Source organism: Pyrus communis, chromosome 17 (genome assembly GCF_041283825.1).
Source record: "Pyrus communis isolate YQ-2024b chromosome 17, ASM4128382v1, whole genome shotgun sequence".
In the NCBI taxonomy this organism is placed as follows: Eukaryota; Viridiplantae; Streptophyta; class Magnoliopsida; order Rosales; family Rosaceae; genus Pyrus; species Pyrus communis.
In genome coordinates, this window is record NC_142581.1 from 23,526,226 (window position 1) to 23,545,027 (window position 18,802).

Sequence of the window (18,802 nt, forward strand, 5' to 3'; positions counted from 1 at the left end):
GATGGTGATCCACTCTATGGTCAAGTTCTACATTATCTGATATCCGATGTAGATCTTTTATCGATGATTTATGAATATTCAATTTAACGAGAACTATAGTATCGTTTCCAATTAATTATACCAATTTCAGGTTTAAGTTGTCACAGCTAAATTTGTTGATAAACAGAAGTTTGTACATTTGTAAAACAAGTGCGTTGACAGTTTCGGACTTACAAAACAAAAACAGAAAAAGATATATACATTTTTCATCAATGTGAATACAAAAAAGAATACCTACATTCATGTAACGTGGAAAAAATGCTTCAAAGTTCTAAACGTGCCAGAAAAGCAAAGCCCATAATATTATTCATTGATAGTCACTAACCCCACTAGAAAAACAAAAAAAGTAAGACCTTATATAATAGTATGGACGCAGATCCGGGTCAAAATAGAACTTCTATTGCCCTTTCACTATTCCTAAAATAATATTATAAAAATAAAAAAAATTCAATAAAATTCAATAGCATACACAACACAATTCAAAGGTTTATTTAATTTTTGATATGGCGTGCTTGACTAGAAAAATCAAGTAGAAGGAAATTCGAACTCCATGACCACCGATATGTCGTACAACTTGCAGTCCTTTATATAATATTCTTCTTATAAACGCACGCCAAAACCCAGTCTATATAGATGCAACTGAAATCTCATGCCAGCTCTTCACTGACACTACTCATCTCATCTCTCTCTCTCTCTCTCTCTCTCCCTCCCTCGTTCTCTTTCGACCCAGTTTCCTTATAACTCTAAAGACCTTTTTCTGGTTCTTTTTATTTTTTTCTGGACGAAAAGCTTTTTCTGGTTCTATATAATATATAATCTGCCTTTCATTTGGCAAAACTCAGACAGTTCCACACAACTACTTGGTCAAGATTTGGATCAAACTTGAGAGCTTGAGAGATTTCTTGAGGATTATTTCAAGGAAGGAAGAACTAGTGTCGTTACTTTCAAGGGAAATGGACCATTCAGCTGCATATGATGATGATACTTCCTTGGATCTTAATTCCAGGCCTCTCAGACTTTTCGATGATACTCCGGTAAGTCGAAATGTAATAAAATCTCTCTAATATATAGTTACACTTAACATCACTTTGCTTAATTGTTTATAAAAGTTGCTCATGAACTTAATAGAAGTTTTAATATTTACTTTGATTAATTTCAGATTATTAAACAAGAGGTGCATAACAAAATATCGATCGACTTTGGGAGGCAGCTTTCCCCTACAGAAGAGGTTGGTTTCTTAGTTTTTTCCACCTTACCTTCTCTATCTTCTTGTTTTGTGGTTGCCAATTAAGGCCTGCCCTCATGGCTTATAAGGATATTTTTTATTACTTATTTCGCAATTTTTTTCTTTAGGAAGAACCAATCTATGGCTTATAAAACTTCGATATCCAACCTCTTTAACACTTGAAACATGAAATCTAAATATACATTTATATAAACATAAGTATTACACACACACACACACACACACACACACACACACACACACACACACATATACTAGTAGGCCGCTGAGGTGTCTAGGACTAGGAGCACGGTTCGCTACGAAGTAATATAAATGCTTAATTAGTAGTAAGTCGCTGAAGTGGCTATTTGAAAAGCTTAACATGGTATCAGAGCATATTTAGTTTGATATCATGAAATAAAACACTTGGGTTGCATGGCTAAAAGGTTTTATGATCTGCTTTGGTTCACAGAGTGGTCGTCTATTGGAAGAATTGCACAGGGTGAGTGCAGAGAACAAGAAGCTAACCGAAATGTTAACCGTGATGGGAGAGAACTACAATGCTTTGAGAAGCCAACTGTTGGAGTACATGAGCAAGAACCCAGAGAAGGAGCTTAGCCCAATTTCAAAGAAAAGAAAGTCTGAAAGCAGCAACAACAACACCAACAGTAACAATATGATGAATGGAGCAGTGAATGGAAACTCCGAAAGCAGCTCCAGTGATGGCGAATCGTTCAAGAAACCAAGGGAAGAGACCATCAAGGCAAAGGTTTCAAGGATTTATGTCCGGACCGAAGCATCTGATACAACAAGCCTGGTAATTAGTTAGTCCTCAATCCATAATCAATGTCACATACTTACAGTGAACTCATTTTATTTATTCAAGGTGTTGTATTGAGGAATTTTATGCGCATTTTTTAGGTTGTGAAAGATGGATATCAATGGAGAAAATATGGCCAAAAAGTTACGAGGGATAATCCTTGTCCTAGAGCTTACTTCAAATGCTCTTTTGCTCCAAGCTGCCCTGTCAAAAAGAAGGTGAGTCCAAATTCCCTAACCTTCCTTCTTTTTGCTTAAAACTTATTGTAAATAGACGGAGTCAAATTTGCTTTTTATTTTTCTTATTAATTAAATGTTAATTTTTTCCATAATTTTCTCTTCAGGTTCAAAGAAGTGTTGAGGACCAAACTATTTTGGTGGGAACTTATGAAGGTGAACACAACCACCCCAACCCTTCCCAAATTGAAGCAACATCGGGCTCAAACCGCATGACCATAGGATCGGTCCCTTACTCAACCTCCCTCGGTTCATCTGGACCAACAATTACTCTTGACTTGACCAAATCCAAGTCCAGTACTGCTGATGCCGAGAGCACAAAAACAAGAACTGAAACACCCGAAGTTCGCAAATTTTTGGTTGAGCAGATGGCTTCTTCCTTGACGAAGGATCCCGATTTCACAAAAGCACTTGCAACAGCCATATCGGGAAGAATACTTCAACACAATACATACTAAAACCATCCAAATGGTGAATTTCAATTAAGAGCACTGGTGTTTCACTTGTTAGACTGTTTTTGAAGATTAGGTGCATTTGTAAATACAAACTGGAAAAAAGGACACAACTTTTCTAATTCAATCCGCTTCAGGGGCAAGGTTTCTTCGAAACTTGGACTGCAATTTGCAGCTTATTTAGTGGCTACTAGTTCAGCTAAGACGCATTGATCTGCATAATTGTAAAAATGAGCAGAAACGGCTTTTGGCTTTACTAGTTTTCCTCCTAAAATTTTTCTATACTTGTTGTATATCAAATTTAGCATAGGCCATATTTCTATAGAGATGTTGGAATCAATGCACTTCCTTATTCCCAGGAACTTTAACGTTAAGAGTCTTAGACATTTCTAGCAAGTTATTGTATTAAAGTTCCTAAGCTATGTCTGTTCAGTTGTCTAGTAAGAACTCTCGTCTTTTTTATTTTCTTTATAAAGCCTTTGGCTTATCAATTGTAATCATAAGAAAATAAGAAATACAAGATCTCTGCTGTAGCAACTCAAATTTCCAACATCATTCATCTTTCCTGCACCAAAATATACTTTCCCGCACCAACAATATTTCATCATTAATCCAACAAGAGAGAGAGGGGCTTGAGTTGCCAAAACGGAATTTGAGTTCATATGTTTGATGTATTCAACTAATTAGATCAGAAAGAGTTTCAACCACTGTGACTATTATGAGATTCATTTCCTAATTGAATTCAACAACGGACAGTCAGTCGGTGTTTATTTCTTGGTCAATGACAGACAAAGGAGGCTTTCAAAAAGAGAAAAGTGTCTTTGACATAGCCTACCATTACCATTGCAGTTTTGAGTCAAAAGAAATAGGGAAAACAATGAGGCAGTTGAGCTAAACTAGGAAAGCTGATAACAAAAACAACTTCACTAATAATAATACGTATAAACCAACAGAATTGATTCAACATGTTTTATATACAGAAGAGCAGTCTATGACTCCAGCCTACTGGAGTACCTAAAGACTTCATACATATATCCATAGATATTGTGGCTAGGGTTGGCTCCCGCAGTTCACCTTTAGACTCGAAACTGCATCTCTTTCAACTGCTTCTGCCATGAAACTCCTGAAGTGGAAGCAACTGGTGGTACGATAATTCCCCCAGCTCCATGGAAACTTGACTGAATGTAACCAGAATCAGTTAATGATTTCACCAAGCAAAAGGATACGGCCAGGTCCATGGCAAAATTTTCTACTGACTTGTCTGTCCATGTCCATCAATATTCCATAACTTACTTCCTCAATAGATGTCTGGTTTAGAACAATTATCACCATCTATTTTGCTTCAATGTACAATGTATAACAGTTTTGTTTGCTTTTACTCTGCATAATTAATTCAAAAATAACTACACGTAACGAATACATATGACATGAAAAAAAATTAGGAAAGCAAAATAATAAGGACGGCGCAAATGAATTACTTTGACATAAAAATGATGACTGGTTCTAGAAGTATGGTGTGACTTTTAAATGCTTTAAAGATTAACGTTTACTGAGGACTAGACTGAGAGGTTTCAAAGTAAAGTAAAGATTCAATGAGGGTGTAAAATAAGTTTGGTAATATTCCCTTATTCTATTTAGTACAGTTAAATACCATACTCATGACAACTATAACATAAAAATTTTCGATTACTCCTACCGAAGATATTCTCCACTATTTTGGCAATTGCACACTAACAATAAGTTTTTTCAAAACCGATAAAATTATCCTCCAATGTGATTTTGAAAAAAATTCAGGTCTGACACTACACGACTATTTCAAACATAGAAGGAAACGTAGGAAACAGATTTAAACATGTAAGTAAATGTCAGGATTAAGTAGAGTAAGAGGAAGGAGAGGTTACCAGAACACTAGGATGATGCTTGTGGAACTGAAAGTTGAAGCGCGTCACATTTTTGCAGTTTCCCTTCATTAGCTGGCAAAATTCACCAAGCATGCGGTGTAGTTGAAAAGTGTCCAGAAACTTCTCTTCTATAAATCAATGTATTTGTGAACTCAAGGCCATCTCATTGAAAGTTTTTTGAAATTGATTTTGATACTTGGGATGTGAGGAATCTTGCCCCACTCCTTTCCTATCCCCATTCTACAGTGTTCTTCAAGAATTTTACAATCATTGATTGCCAAATTCTGCAGTGGTATCGTTTTCAGGAAGTCCGGCAGGACTTTTACGCAAAAACTGGAGTCAATCTCTAAGAAGTGTAGACATGGCATTACCGAGACCAATTCCAATGGTGGGCTAAAAGCCAAATTACCCCTCAAAAACCCCCAAACCCACTCCAACCCAAGGGGAAAATTTAGGCTAAATGTTAAATGCTAAACCAATACCAAATTCCCCTCAAAATTTAGCCCAAAAATCGGAGTGGACTCCACCCAATATTTATCGGAATTTAAATTTTTTTAGATTAAAATGTTCATAAAATTAATTTACGATAGTCTACATATTTATTTAAAAAATAATAATTTAACAAAAAAAATAGCCTAAGTTCATTCTTTAATAATCCCGGGCTACAATTTTAGGCTAGAATGGTTGGAGCAGAAAAGTTGTTTCTGGGCTAAAAGCTAAATTTTTCGGGCTAAAATATTTGGCTTTTAGCCCAACCATTGGAGATGGTCTATGAGCATAGTTTGCTACCATAAAATATAAATGCTTAATCAGTAGTAGGCAGCTGAAGCGTCTATTTGAAAGCTTAACATGGTATCAGAGGCTTCAGAGCATATATAGTTTGATATCATGAAGTATAAATGCTTGGGTTGCATGGCCAAAATGTTTTATGATCGGCTTTGATTCACAGAGACAAGAATTGACGGTGAGTGTAGAGAACAAAAAGTTAACCAAAATATTGACGGTGGGAGAGAACTACAATGCTTTGAGAAGCCAACTGTCGGAGTACATAAGCAAGAACCCTGAGAAGGAGCTTAGCCCAATTTCAAAGAAAAGAAAGTCTGAAAGCAGCCACAACACCACCACCAACAGTAACAATATCATGAATGAAGCAGTGAATGGAAACTCCGCAAGCAGCTTCAGTGATGGCAAATTGTTCAAAAAATCAAGGGAAGAGACCATCAAGGATAAGACTTGTAGGTTCTTACATTTTAGGTTTTATTTTAGAGAGCTTTGGCCCTATGTCCACTTCCTTTTTTTCTTGTATTTTCTTTTTTCAAGAGGATTGGGGTCTAGTCCTCCTTTTTCTTATATTTTCTTTTTCAAGAGAGGTAAGGTGTATGCCCCCGCTCTTTTCTTGTTCTTACTTTATGAGGGGTAAGGTTTTGTCCCTCCTACTAGGTGCAACTTTTTTTTTCTTCATTTTAATCAATTTATTTTCCTCGTACTGTCGAGGTTTTCTCAAAAATCAAAATAAAAAGTTTGTCCGGACCGAAGCATACAACAAGCCTGGCAACCCATATAATTAAGAGAGTTTTAATGAAAAGGGTTTGGACTAAGTTTAATTTAACCAAAAACCACCATGCACTTTTCTTTAACCAAAGGGGCTTCATATTTAATCATAAAGACAAGACTAATCTATACCAAACCTTACAAACATTGAACATACATGGGTTGAACCAAAAGCCCAAAACAAAATAATTTTTTTTTCTAGGCCTTGCCCCTAACGGAACCCAATCTGTCATCTAATTATGTTACAAATAAACTTCATTTTATTTACAAGTATGCCACTACCTCATTAATCCACCAGACAAAAATTAATGTGTTTGGTATTCAAATCGAGATGAAAGACACAGGAAGGAGGAAAGGTACAAATAGAGAAAGCAAAATGGAGGCACTGAAGACAACGAGGCACCAAATCGTAGGAATCCAAAACAACGCCCTTTGGTTCGGACTTCACAGTGACAAGAGCGACCTCATCGGCGCTCACCCTCTCAAATCTGCTTTGGAATTGGCAAAGTTAACTCAAGAGCAGATAAATACGAAAATCTTGGGGTACACTTATGGAAGTGCGTTTCCACTGAAGATGGATTCCCTTCTCGATTCTAAAGGCCTGCCAAACCAATTCCTTCTTCAATGCTGGGTTTAGAAGCTATGACTGGAAGATTGGATGATTTTGGCTTTGAGGATTACCTAAATGACCCCCTGGGAATCTGAAACCTTACGGCTTGTGGACACATCATGCAATGGAAGTTCGCCTTGGGCTTTCAATGGAAGTTATCCCCAAGCTTTATGTGATCCTCGTAGACTTCCTTCCCTAAAGAAGAGGATTAGTAACCTTGTCAATGTTATTCTTAAAATGTGATTGTCTGTCGCGCTGTGATTTGAAAGGTCCAGGCATTGATATTGTGGTATTGGCTTTCTTCCAACCGATGACAGTTTCTCTATTTGGCACTTCAAAAAAAAAATGCAAGTAACAAGAACCCAATTGATGTAAAAGTCAATTAAGTACAGCAGAGAGAGATGGGATTTGAGCTTTTTATTTGTTCATCGAAAAGTTAATAAATTATTAAACTCTGCACTGGCAGGTACCATGCATGGTTGATGCGTGTCTGTGAGACTGACACCATCTCTGTGTGCCTTGTTCCACATCCCTCTCCCTCAATCTTCTTTTAAATAACAATATAATATAAACAAAATAAGAAAAATAAAAAACTAAATTCTTTTAACTAAGCTTCTTTAGATGTACTTCTTGAATTTGAAGTTGAAGTTGAAGTTGAATTTGGAGGCAACAACTAATATTTATCTTCGATTTAAGTACTGTTGGTTGTCACTGATTGGTACTCCGAGCCCCGAGTCGACCTTCTTCCTTCCTTACCATGCATGCTTAATTATATATGTGCCAATCAATTATTAACACACTCGTTTTCTATTTGTTAATACTATAAAGACCAAATTTTTACCAAATTTTGTAAATCAAATGATGTAAATGTTGATGATTGAATTATTAATTAAGCATTAATTAATGTGCTTATCATTTGGTTTGCAAATTTAGTTTAAAATTTGATTTTCTTTAGCATTATCCTCTATTAATTAGAAAGGCACACAAACATGCATGAACTCCAATTTATAAAAATAGTCAGCATTCAGTTTCATAAATAGTCAGTCAATTTAATAATAGTGTAGTACCTGTGTCATTTTCATAAATAGTCAGTCAGTTTAATAAATAATGTAGTACCCATGTCAGTTTCATAAATAGTCAGTCAGTTTAATAAATAGTGTAGTACATGTGTCAGTTTCATAAATAGTCAGTCAATTTAATAAATAGTGTAGTACCTGTGTTAGTTTTATAAATAGTAAGTCAATTTAATAAATAGTGTAGTACCCATGTTAGTTTTATAAATAGTGAGTTTAATAAATAGCGTAGTACCCGTGTTAGTTTCATAAATAATCAGTATTAAGTTTCATAAATAGTCAGTCAGTTTAATAAATAATGTAGTACCCGTGTCAGTTTTATACATAGTGAGTTTAATAAATAGCGTAGTACCTGTGTTAGTTTCATAAATAATCAGTATTAAGTTTCATAAATAGTCAGTCAGTTTAATAAATAGTGTAGTACTTGTGTCAGTTTCATAAATAGTCAGTTAGTTTAATAAATAGTGTAGTACCCGCGTCAGTTTCATAAATAGTCAGTTAGTTTAATAAATAGTGTAGTACCCGCGTCAGTTTCATAAATAATGAGTTTAATAAATAGTGTAGTACATGTGTCAATTTTATAAATAGTCAGTCAACTTAATAAATAGTGTAGTACCAGTATCAGTTTAATAAATAGTCAGTCAGCCAGTTTAATAAATAGTGGTTTCATAAATAATAAATAGTGTAGTACCCGTGTTAGTTTCATAAATGGTCAATTTAAGAAATAATCAGTGTTCAATTTAACAAATAGTGATAGTACCCGTGTTTAGTATTCAAAAATAGTCAGTATTCAATTTAAGAAATAGTTTAGTATCCGTGTTCAATTTCAGAAATAGTCTATTTAAGAAATAATATAGTATCCATGTTTAGTTTTAGAAATAGTACTCGTGTCCAGTTTCAGACATAACCATATAAAAAAATAGTGAGTGGAGAAATAACATTTCAATTTTTTAACTTTTTACGGTGAATGAAATTAAAAATATAGGGGAAAAAAATAAGACAATCGGTATAAATAGCCTTGGTCAAGATTGTAGCACAAGTAGTACCTGCATGAACAATTAAAATTTGTAATTACCAAGCTAGACAAAACTTTGAGCAAGATCAATCCATTACGTAATATTTAATTCAACTAAAAGAAAGAAAGAAAAAAATAAACTTGTTAGTAAAGTGCAGAGCTATAAAATAATAGTATTATACCTCACATGTTCGATCTGATCCTCTGTTCTAAATTAAAATTAAGGAAACAAAACACAGATTTATACATGCATAGAAAACTAGATAGCACTTGATGATTTCAAAGGGTTGCGAACTTGCAAGGGATTTTAAAAGGTTTGTCAAAGGCAGTGTCAAATGGCTTGGGAGTTGAAGAATGCTACATAGTGAAAGCTTTTATTTCCTATCTTAATTAATCTCAATTTTCTCATCAATCAAACATAAGATAGAAAATCAATTCTCATATCTATCTACCCAAAAGTATCCTGGAAATTGATGGGGTCGGGAGGGATGTCCTTACAGTCAGAAGACGCAAGTAAGCGTCCGAACGCCCAGAAGCCACCCTTTGCAATTCTTGCACCTTAGGAACGGCGGCCATGATCCAACTCCGCTAGGTTTCTTCGGCGGAAGGTAGATTCGGTAAGGGCGTGTCATCTAGGTCGTACAACGACATCTCCGCTTCTTTCCGAAGCGCAATCTGCATCTGTTCATCACATGCATCAGGTTTCCACTGCCATTTTTCAGAGTTGGTGGTTGTTGATGCGTGTGTTGGAATTGGAGAGGGAAGACAGAGAGGAGTTGAATCTTAATTTAGTTGGAAGAGAAAATTACCTGGTCAGTTGGAAAACCAAAGAATCAAGTAAAATGGGAGCTCGTTGATTTGACGGAGCAGAAGATCTATAGACATCACAGAGAAAATTACAGACATCACGGAGAAATAAATTTGAGATCTGTATACCTTTCTCCTCTCGCGAAACGGACCAAATAAACGGGAAAGCCATGACGTTAAGGGCAAAATTGGAAGTTCGATAAATTACTTTTTTTGGGCTAATTTTGTTGGGCTGGTTTGATATTGAGTTTTGTCATAACTATTAAATAAAATTATTAGGTGGTTTTTGGTTAAAATTTAAAGTTTTTAGGTCTTTTTGGTTAGTTTTCCTTATAATTAATCGGTGTTATATACATATAATTCTATGATCATTTCCTAAATACCCACGAATTATATCCTCAATCTTCATTTCCATAATGTTACAAGTCAAGGGAGGGAGTCTTTTCTTTTCTTTTTTTTTTTTTTTTTTTTTTTTTTTTTGTAAGCTGGCCAGGAAAAAATCTAGCCACTTTAAGGATTACAGTCTATAAACAAAACATCAAGTAAAATGTCTGGAAGTTCTTCAAACCAAGAAACCTTAATGGAGCTGGCCAGGAAAAAATCTAGCCACTTTAAGGATTACAGTCTATAAACAAAACATCAAGTAAAATGTCTGGAAGTTCTTCAAACCAAGAAACCTTAATGGAGCTGGTAAGTGCGTAGTGAGCAAGACGATGGGCAGCTTCGTTTGCTTGTTGGCACGTGTGGGAAGCAAATGCTCCATTGATCTTGAGTTGCAAATCCCTTGTATCGTCCACCACAGGTCCCACATGGGAGAGATCCGGAGTAGACAAGTTCAAAGCCTTCATGATCAGGAGTGAATCACTATCAAGAGAAAAATTTAGAAAACCCCTTTCCGCAGCCAACAGAAGACCTTCACGAGCCGCTAGGGCTTCAATGTGAAGGGGCGAAGAAACGTCGGAGAACCGTTTCATTCGAGCAGCGATAAAGCTGCCATCACACTGATTCGCAGTCGACCATCAGGTGGTTTGCCATTTAAGTGGGTTGTTGTTGGGTAGATTGTTTAGGGGTTGGAATGACGCATTGAAGTTGAGAATAATTTCACCAATCATGTGCAATTTTACCTTACTTTCACCAAGGGAGGGAGTTGATTAAACAAGATTGAGCAGAAAATGTGGATTCATTGGAAGTTGAGAATAATTTCACCAATCATGTGCAATTTTACCTTACTTTGCCTTGTAATTTCTTGTCTTGTATGTAACTAGGGAAAAAACTATAATCATGAGAAAATTCGGTACACATTGCAGAGTAAAATTTCATTAAGTAATGTTATTCACACACCTTTTTTATTTTGTACATCCTTATTAATTTTTGTCCATTAATCTTTTTCATTTCATCCAATTCAAAGGTCAAAAATTAAAAAACTAAAAAATGCATGAGAAATTAAAATTGACATGTGGATAGCACCACCTTTAAGAATTCCCAAGAGCAAGAATAAATAGGATCAAAAGAAAGACCCCACCTATCCAACTAATGGGCGCCACTTATCCAACCACCTTCCATACATTCAAATGGCAACCTTCATATGTCCTCTGGTTAAACCTAACAATAATACCAGAAACAAACTTGGCACTTGGCAGCCCTAAGTCATGGCCACTACAACTTCTCTGCTTCCCAAATCCTTCCCACCATTTCTCACCAACGCACCTTCATTCCCATCAACCCTTTTCACCAAGCTCTCGTCTTTCAACCCACAGGACCACCCCCATTGCACAAAAAGGCCTAACCTTCAAACAAATGCCAAGAAGAAGAACCCCTGGCTCGACCCTTTTGATGATGGGGAGGACCCTGACATGGAGTACGGATCCCTCTTCGCGGACGGGAAGCAGGACGAGGATGATAGGCCACCCGAAAACCCGGATAATCCATACGGGTTCTTGAAGTTCCCAATGGGGTACAGTGTGGAAGTGGCATCACTGGCATTGAAAGTGAGGGGGGATGTTAGGAGGTGCTGCTGTGTGGTTTCTGGTGGTGTGTATGAGAATTTGCTGTTTTTTCCGGTAATTCAGTTGCTTAAGGACCGGTATCCCGGCGTGCAAGTGGATGCGGTGGCTTCGGCTAGAGGGAAGCAAGCTTATGAGTTGAATAAGAATGTGAGATGGGCTGACGTGTATGATCCTGATGATCATTTTCCTGAGCCTGCTGAGTATACTGACATGGTTGGACTCCTTAAGGTTGGTTGGTGCAAATATCTCTATTATTCTTCTTTAAAATCATTTGGGCAATTCGTTTATCTCTATGTTAAGTAAAAGGATTAGGGCCCGTCTGGTAACGTTTTTGGAGAATATTTTCATAAAAATGATAACGAGAAAATGGATTTGCATTTTCAAGATTCAAAATGTTGCAGTTTCGATCGTTCGTGGAGATGTTCTCTTTCAGTGTCTTCCTTACAAACTCGGCTTCTCATACAAGAAGGGTTTCACTACTTGGATAGAAGATAATGTTTTTCCAAATTTGCATCCAAACGACTTCAAAAGTAGCGGAATGATTCCAGCTTCTTGAATCACAGAACAATAATGCAAAGAAATTTATCGACAAGAATGATCTTTACAGTTCTTTTCTGCAACGAGGCATGTGAGCAATTAAAGATTTAGTAAGGCAGCTTCGTACTCGAGTAAACTGGAACGAAATTATTAAGTGCCTATTTGAGAATGCTCTTGGTTTTTGGCCATAAGGGATTCATCTTGTTAAACTTCATACTTAATGAGTTTCCTACTTGATTTAAATTTATAACCAATTGCGTTAACTGTCACAGAGTAGGTACTATGACATGATCTTATCAACCAAGCTAGCAGGTCTCGGCCATGGAATATTTTTGTTCATGACAACAGCCAGAGAGAGGGTGAGCTACATTTATCCAAATGTAAACGCTGCAGGAGCTGGATTGTTTCTATCTGAAACATTTAGACCGAATGGTATGAATCTCGCTGAAGGCGGGTATAACATGTGAGTTTATAATAATACAACACAGATGATTTTGATACTTCCTAGGAAAAATGATCACCTCCTTGGATGCATAGTGAGAGCTTTTATTTGAAGCAGAAAATTGTTCTGCAGGGATAGCTGGAACAAGTATTGGTAAAATTATTACGCTGCGTTTTGACACTAATTCTGTATTTAGAAAAATTATACACGTGATTTTCAATTTAGGTATCACCAGATGGTGGATTGGTTGGGGAGACCTGTGCGGGATGTGCCACGACAAGCTTTGCCCCCGCTTAAAATATCAGTTTCAAAGAAGCTAAAGCAGACTGTAGAGTCAAAATACAAGAAAGCAGGTGTAGATAAAGGAAAGTATATTGTGATTCACGGGTTGGAGTCGGATTCAAAAGCCTCGATGCAGTCTAAGGGGGATAGTGATAGCTTGCTACCCATCGAAACTTGGGCTGCAATAGTCCGCGGTATAAGGTAAGAAATTTATGGAATTTCCGTTCTGAAGGTTCTTCCAGAAACATACAACACAAACCTACACACACACACACACACAAGGAATATAAAAGTTTATATGCATTGACCCTACTGAATGAGAATGTTTAATTTATAGTTGGCCAGGAAGTTTTTGTAAGTATTGATCTAGAGCTGCATTTGTTGTTCTAATGCCGACAGGGAATTTAGGCCAGTTTTTGTCATTCCACATGAGAAGGAAAGGGAAAATGTGGAGGAAATAGTTGGAGAAGATACCAGCATTGTGTTCATAACAACCCCTGGGCAGGTACGGATAAATTACTTCACTAATTTCCCACACTTTTTGCACGAAAACAAAACAGCTTGGAGAACTATACATACAAAACTTTCGAGTAAATATTATTGTAAAGAGATGGATGGGTTGGAAAACCATCTGCCATACAAATACTTTTCCGGTGCTTTACCTTACCAATGTCTCCTGCTGGAAAAATGAAACCACTTTTGTTTCGTGATCTCAATCCTCTTTCATTCAGAGCAATGGTTAAATTTTATCAAGGACGTTTGCGGCCTTGCCTGCAAAATAGTCAATGAATGAAGCATGATCGACTTCTAATGGCTTTCCTTTTTATCTTCTTTAGCTTGCCGCTCTTATCAATGACTCGGCTGGTGTGATAACTACAAATACCGCAGCTATTCAACTGGCAAATGCACGCCAAAAACCCTGGTAAATGACATATGTGAATACTAGTTTTCTTGTGTTAGATAAGTACTTGTTTGAGCATATCCGTATGTTCTCCATTTCGTTTTTTTCGTGGGATCTATTTTTTCTCACCATTGGATTTTGATTTTCAAATCAGTTGATTCTAAACATATTGATACCCTTGAACTCATAATGTCATTGTTTTGCAGCATTGCATTATTTGGCTCTGCAGAGAAGGGGAAACTATTCGTTCCCAACGAAGAGGAGAAGAACTGTGTTATTGTTTCATCCAAGACAAAAATGTTAAAGGACATTGACACTGAAGCTGTTAAAAATGCACTTCCAATTTTCAATGTGTCCCTAGCTCTAGTCTAAAAGGGGTTACAGCTCACCCTGATTGGTGATTTAATTACTTTTGTTCTTGTTGTTTTAATACGTTATCTTTACCCCAGTTTGTATAGCAGTCCATTAAGCCAATGTTGATTAATAAAATCAGGATATATTTTTTCTGCTATCGACGTTCTGAGTGTTAACATATTCCCAAATCGTTTAAACGCACAAGGGAATTCCATACACAAGTATGAATCCCACACCAAAATAGTTCAAGGACAATCCTACAATAAGGGTACATTAAGAGAGGACAAAACATCAGAACCAGTTCTTTTCCTGATGACGGGTTCACATTGTTCGGTGAGCTTGAACTAAAAGGACTAGGCCGGCATCCTGTTCCAGAACTCTGAGAACACATTTGATGTTTACACACCTCTGTAGCTTGCTGTCCGAGCAACAATGCTGGTTGCTATGAGACAATCGGCTGTTCTTGCTTCCATGAGTACGGGTATCTGGCGCTGAAGGTTTTCCATATCAGTTCCTCGCAAAAGTAGCATCCTGTTGAGTTACACAAGTAACACATGTTCCAGCATCAGCAAGAACTGCAGCTCAAACAAGTGGATAATGCAGGTGCATCGTTCCAGCTCTTTTCACAAGTGGGACTGCTTTCGGTGGGTTTCTAACGTCATTTGACATGAAATCACATTCCCAGTTTCTTGAGCAAGGGCCAACCCTGAAATGCCATTGAGATACCAAGGCTGGCAGTGACTAAAGCAGCCTAGTTGTCTGCTAATATCATCACAAATTTCAGACTTTTGGATTCCAATTCTTGTGTTCCCGGTTTTAGACGCTGGACTAAGGGTTTTCTCTACTTTCCGCTACGTTCGAATAAAAATGAGCGAGAATTTCTTTTGAAAATTTCTTGAGGTCATTGATTTCAAGGTCATAAGATAACAGTAGAAGTTATTACGAGAGTGCGTAAAATTTACAGAGAACAGATCAAAGAAAAGGGATGCATCATCCCATCTTATCATGTTGAAATCATCCGTGATCATCGTAGTTGGCATGGTTAACTCAACAATTTAGGTACCGGTAATGCCATTGAAATTGTTCGGGAAAAAATCAGGGATACAAGCACTTCTCCAAAAGAAAAGAAAAGAGAGTATATTACGAAGGATACAAAAACCAAATTCAACAAAATCACTGCAATCTCAATTGAAGAATATTTGATGTTCGAATCTTGACTGATTCTGATTCTCTGGTCTAATTCGAACGTTGAATTATGAGCGTGGTTTTGCGCGAGTTGCAGGATCTTCCTTCGACTCCAAATATATCATTGCAACATAACCCAACGTCCACAACGAAATGTACTGAAATGGTACCCACGATACGCATGCAAAAAGACTTAAAATGCTTCCCACATACTGAGGATCTTTTACGTACCCAAATGGAAATTCTGTCACCCAGGGAATGTTCTTCCCAAAACGCACTCCATAATACGTACCAGATTCACCGAGCAACTGATAGACCCTACAAATAATCAAATGGAAATTCTGTCACCCACGATACGCATGCAAATTGTCACTTATATATTTCAAACAATCGATTTATCAAAGAGAAAAGCGAACAATCAAATCCCCAACTGCAGAACTCTTGGTCTGACATAAATCACAGTTACACTGAATGGTTAAGAGAGTAAATTGATCGCAAAGTTCTTTTAAACATTCAACGCTTCTGGTTCTTGTCACATACAACTGAAACGTAGGCTACAATTATATCAAGCACATTTTCATTGTACTTAAAATCCAATGGAAATATTAATAAGTCCACCGTCGGGACTATCTTACAAGGTCCTAGGTTTATTCTCATTATGCTTCCCATTCTGCAGACTTCATCTATTTCAACTACTGCAGATAATTTTCAGTGTGATGACTGCACAATAATGCATACAGCACCGGTGTGCTCCAATTTGCTCCAATTATTTGGTTGAAATGCAAAAGCATGTTGTTATCAACAGAAATTTCAGAACAAAAAGCTGAAATAGTTTATCAAGTGGTGGTAAAGGTTTGCAATGCCCTATTTATCATTATAGTCAAGAATAATTTTGACAAGAAGAAACTCAGTACTCTCTTCTCCTTATCTCCCTCTTTGCTCCATTGGGATAGGGAACATAAAAATTACCTTAAAGTTTTAACTAACAAGGATGTTAACACAAATTATTTGAGGTTCAATCAACCAGATGTTTACCATGACGGAATACACCAAGGGAACATCAAAAGGAACTAGACATCAAGCTAGGGGCGATGAACTAAACACCAGTTCTAGCACATTAATTTTTCTAACAGACATTATTTTTGTCTCAATCCCACTCTTCCTTTTCCCATTACACCATGAAGTAAAATAATTTCACTCCTATGAATTATATGATTTCATACATTCAATGCATCTTTTTCCTCTGTCAGGATTTCTACCTATAAGCGCCTCGTTTCCCATTAACTAGGAAGACCCGTCTATAGATGCAGAATACGAAAGATGGGCTTGCAATGTGCCCCGTTAACATTTAAGTACAATTTGAAAAAGGATATTCATAGCAATGATGACAGATCTCACATCAGTGTATCTATACTAGCATCACAAAATACGAGCTGCACCACATTTCCTTTGGATTAAAATGCACCCTGTTCTCCACATCCTCCATGAAAACTATACGCGTCGCCAATACCCAAAAGAGATAATCAGTTTAAGAGCAGCCAAACTACCATAGCCTGCAGCTGTGCAGCATGACATATAACTATGACCAACATGAAAAATGAAAACCATTTTCCCTCAAGTCCATCAGTTCTAGAACATGAACTAATTAAGCATGATTAGAAAGAATTTATCAATCCAACTTAGTGTCATACAGATTCAGGACATGTAAATCAATTGACTAATCAAACAATTAAAAGCTCACCACGCCGACTACCTAATCAATGAACCCAAATTCCATAACATAAAAACACATCCAAATAAAACTGAAAACTGGGAAGTACCCATGTCTCAAAACAACAAATAAAACATCTATAAAAAGGACTAACCTGAAGTTGAGGAACTGGCCAAAGGCAATGAGGGGCCAGAAGTAAAGAGGGGGAGGCCAAGAGAAGGTAGAGACCGAGAAAAGAGAAAGGAACTGAATCAGCTTCAGGAAATGAGACACATAGGCCATCACTTTGCATGGGTCACGCCCCTTCCCACACAGCTCTACCCATGTTTGTGGGTAACTCCATAGCCAATAGTAGAATGGGAAGGGTGAAAGCACTCCTATTGCTGCTACTATCCCCATTTTTCTTTTTTCTCCTTCTCACCTAATTTTCTCTCACTTTCTCTGGAAAACGATTCCTTTCATGGGTGGCTCTGGCTGGCTCATCGAATCTGAGCTCTTGTGTGTTTGTATTGGTTACGAGGTCGGTGGCAGGCCCATGTTTACAGCCCGATACTTAGCAGGCTTTGAGGTATCGCATCTTCAAAAGCACATAAAAGGATTTTTTTTTTATTTTTTTATTTTTTTTTATACAAGCGATATTAGAGGAAAGAGATATGAAGTTTTGAACTTCGATATTAAAACCAAGCAGAGATGAGAAGAGGAGATGAGTGACATAGGGTTGAGAGAAAATGGAGAGTAATGCTTCTCCAGTTTCTCCAAACAAAACCCTAACGAAGGAAAAAACTTAACATTACCTCACTAGTGTTAGTGGGACTTTGGGAATTTTAGTTTTAAGTTAAACCGTTTAACTTGTCGGCTTTATTGATCAAGGCTCGTTGGGTGCTGAAACTCGAACCAACTTAAGGGCCAATTCAAACTTATTTGTTTGATTGGATAACTTTTAATTTTATCCTAGCCATAATTCATAAACAATTAGAATTTTTAACTGCTTTTACTTAATTCCATGGTATTCTTCAATCTTTATCATACACGGTATGTGATCCATTAGTTCTGATTAGCGAGGCAGTGTGCGATGGTGAGAAATGGCTAATCTTTAGAACTTACATAAGTCATGAGTGATACCTAGCAGTATGTCATGGCTACCTAAGCTAAGCAAAAAAAAGTGGAGAACATAATCAGTTGGAATTATGATGTAATAAGGTCCTTTTATATATCAATATTCTTGTTCATATTGATAGGTTGACAGTTTAATCATGTCTATTAGTCGTTATGATTATCTTATCTATATCATTATTGTGAATGTGATTTGGAACATACCTCCTAAATCATGTTCATGTGTTATGACAAGAGACTCTTGAATCATAACATATAATAGAGCATTTTCCTTCAACGGTTGAAGGTTAGTCTCACATGCCTCTATGAATAATAAATGTTTCCAACAATGCACGTATCCAACGTATGAGGTGTGTCAAGAGGCGGATCCACATAGGGATCCACGTGGAATCATTTACTCTATCAAATCTAAAAGGATTAATCCCACTTAGTTGACATTTTATTTATAATAACCAAAAATTAATAGAGAAAAATTGAGAAAGGACTCTTTTTTTTTTTTTTTTTTTTGGGTTCAAAAAGCTTTACACTCATTGTTGGATATA

General features: G+C 36.8%; 3 protein-coding genes, 1 long non-coding RNA gene and 1 pseudogene across 4 annotated transcripts; 3 read left to right on the forward strand and 2 right to left on the reverse strand.

Annotated features, from left to right (window-relative positions):
* The first annotated feature begins 623 nt into the window (after positions 1-623).
* WRKY40 (WRKY DNA-binding protein 40) lies at positions 624-3,309 on the forward strand. The gene is made up of 5 exons (XM_068447872.2): positions 624-1,073; positions 1,199-1,267; positions 1,737-2,081; positions 2,186-2,302; positions 2,428-3,309. The coding sequence occupies exons 1-5, from the start codon at positions 993-995 to the stop codon at positions 2,776-2,778; spliced, it is 963 nt and encodes a 320-aa protein (XP_068303973.2). The 5' UTR covers positions 624-992; the 3' UTR covers positions 2,779-3,309.
* A 283-nt stretch (positions 3,310-3,592) lies between these two features.
* LOC148689640 (uncharacterized) lies at positions 3,593-5,046 on the reverse strand. The gene is made up of 2 exons (XR_015958822.1): positions 4,674-5,046; positions 3,593-4,152 (listed from the first exon to the last, which is right to left on the reverse strand). It is a non-coding gene; the product is annotated as an uncharacterized LOC148689640 (long non-coding RNA).
* Positions 5,047-6,600: 1,554 nt separating this feature from the next.
* On the forward strand, positions 6,601-7,033 carry LOC137708930 (cyclin-B1-2-like; annotated as a pseudogene).
* A 3,296-nt stretch (positions 7,034-10,329) lies between these two features.
* PNSB1 (NDH-dependent cyclic electron flow 1) lies at positions 10,330-14,408 on the forward strand. The gene is made up of 6 exons (XM_068446856.2): positions 10,330-11,963; positions 12,545-12,735; positions 12,940-13,197; positions 13,396-13,501; positions 13,833-13,918; positions 14,104-14,408. The coding sequence occupies exons 1-6, from the start codon at positions 11,379-11,381 to the stop codon at positions 14,267-14,269; spliced, it is 1,392 nt and encodes a 463-aa protein (XP_068302957.2). The 5' UTR covers positions 10,330-11,378; the 3' UTR covers positions 14,270-14,408.
* Positions 14,409-15,305: 897 nt separating this feature from the next.
* On the reverse strand, positions 15,306-17,638 carry PLMT (phospholipid N-methyltransferase). The gene is made up of 2 exons (XM_068446857.2): positions 17,302-17,638; positions 15,306-15,754 (listed from the first exon to the last, which is right to left on the reverse strand). Exons 1-2 carry the CDS (start codon positions 17,544-17,546, stop codon positions 15,505-15,507), a joined length of 495 nt encoding a protein of 164 aa, XP_068302958.2. The 5' UTR covers positions 17,547-17,638; the 3' UTR covers positions 15,306-15,504.
* Positions 17,639-18,802: the final 1,164 nt, after the last annotated feature.

What these genes read in the sequence shown, in the direction of transcription:
- PNSB1 (XM_068446856.2), top strand. Translation starts at nt 11,379, where the DNA reads ATGGCCACTACAACTTCTCTGCTTCCCAAATCCTTCCCACCATTTCTC. An exon ending in GCAATAGTCCGCGGTATAAG is followed by an intron (nt 13,198 to 13,395) that starts GTAAGAAATTTA and finishes TAATGCCGACAG; the next exon opens with GGAATTTAGGCCAGTTTTTG. An exon ending in AATGCACGCCAAAAACCCTG is followed by an intron (nt 13,919 to 14,103) that starts GTAAATGACATA and finishes ATTGTTTTGCAG; the next exon opens with CATTGCATTATTTGGCTCTG.
- PLMT (XM_068446857.2), bottom strand. Translation starts at nt 17,546, where the DNA reads ATGGGGATAGTAGCAGCAATAGGAGTGCTTTCACCCTTCCCATTCTAC. An exon ending in GGCCAGTTCCTCAACTTCAG is followed by an intron (nt 15,755 to 17,301) that starts GTTAGTCCTTTT and finishes GATTATTTGTAG; the next exon opens with GGTCTATCAGTTGCTCGGTG.
- WRKY40 (XM_068447872.2), top strand. Translation starts at nt 993, where the DNA reads ATGGACCATTCAGCTGCATATGATGATGATACTTCCTTGGATCTTAAT. An exon ending in AGCTTTCCCCTACAGAAGAG is followed by an intron (nt 1,268 to 1,736) that starts GTTGGTTTCTTA and finishes TTTGGTTCACAG; the next exon opens with AGTGGTCGTCTATTGGAAGA. An exon ending in CATCTGATACAACAAGCCTG is followed by an intron (nt 2,082 to 2,185) that starts GTAATTAGTTAG and finishes CGCATTTTTTAG; the next exon opens with GTTGTGAAAGATGGATATCA.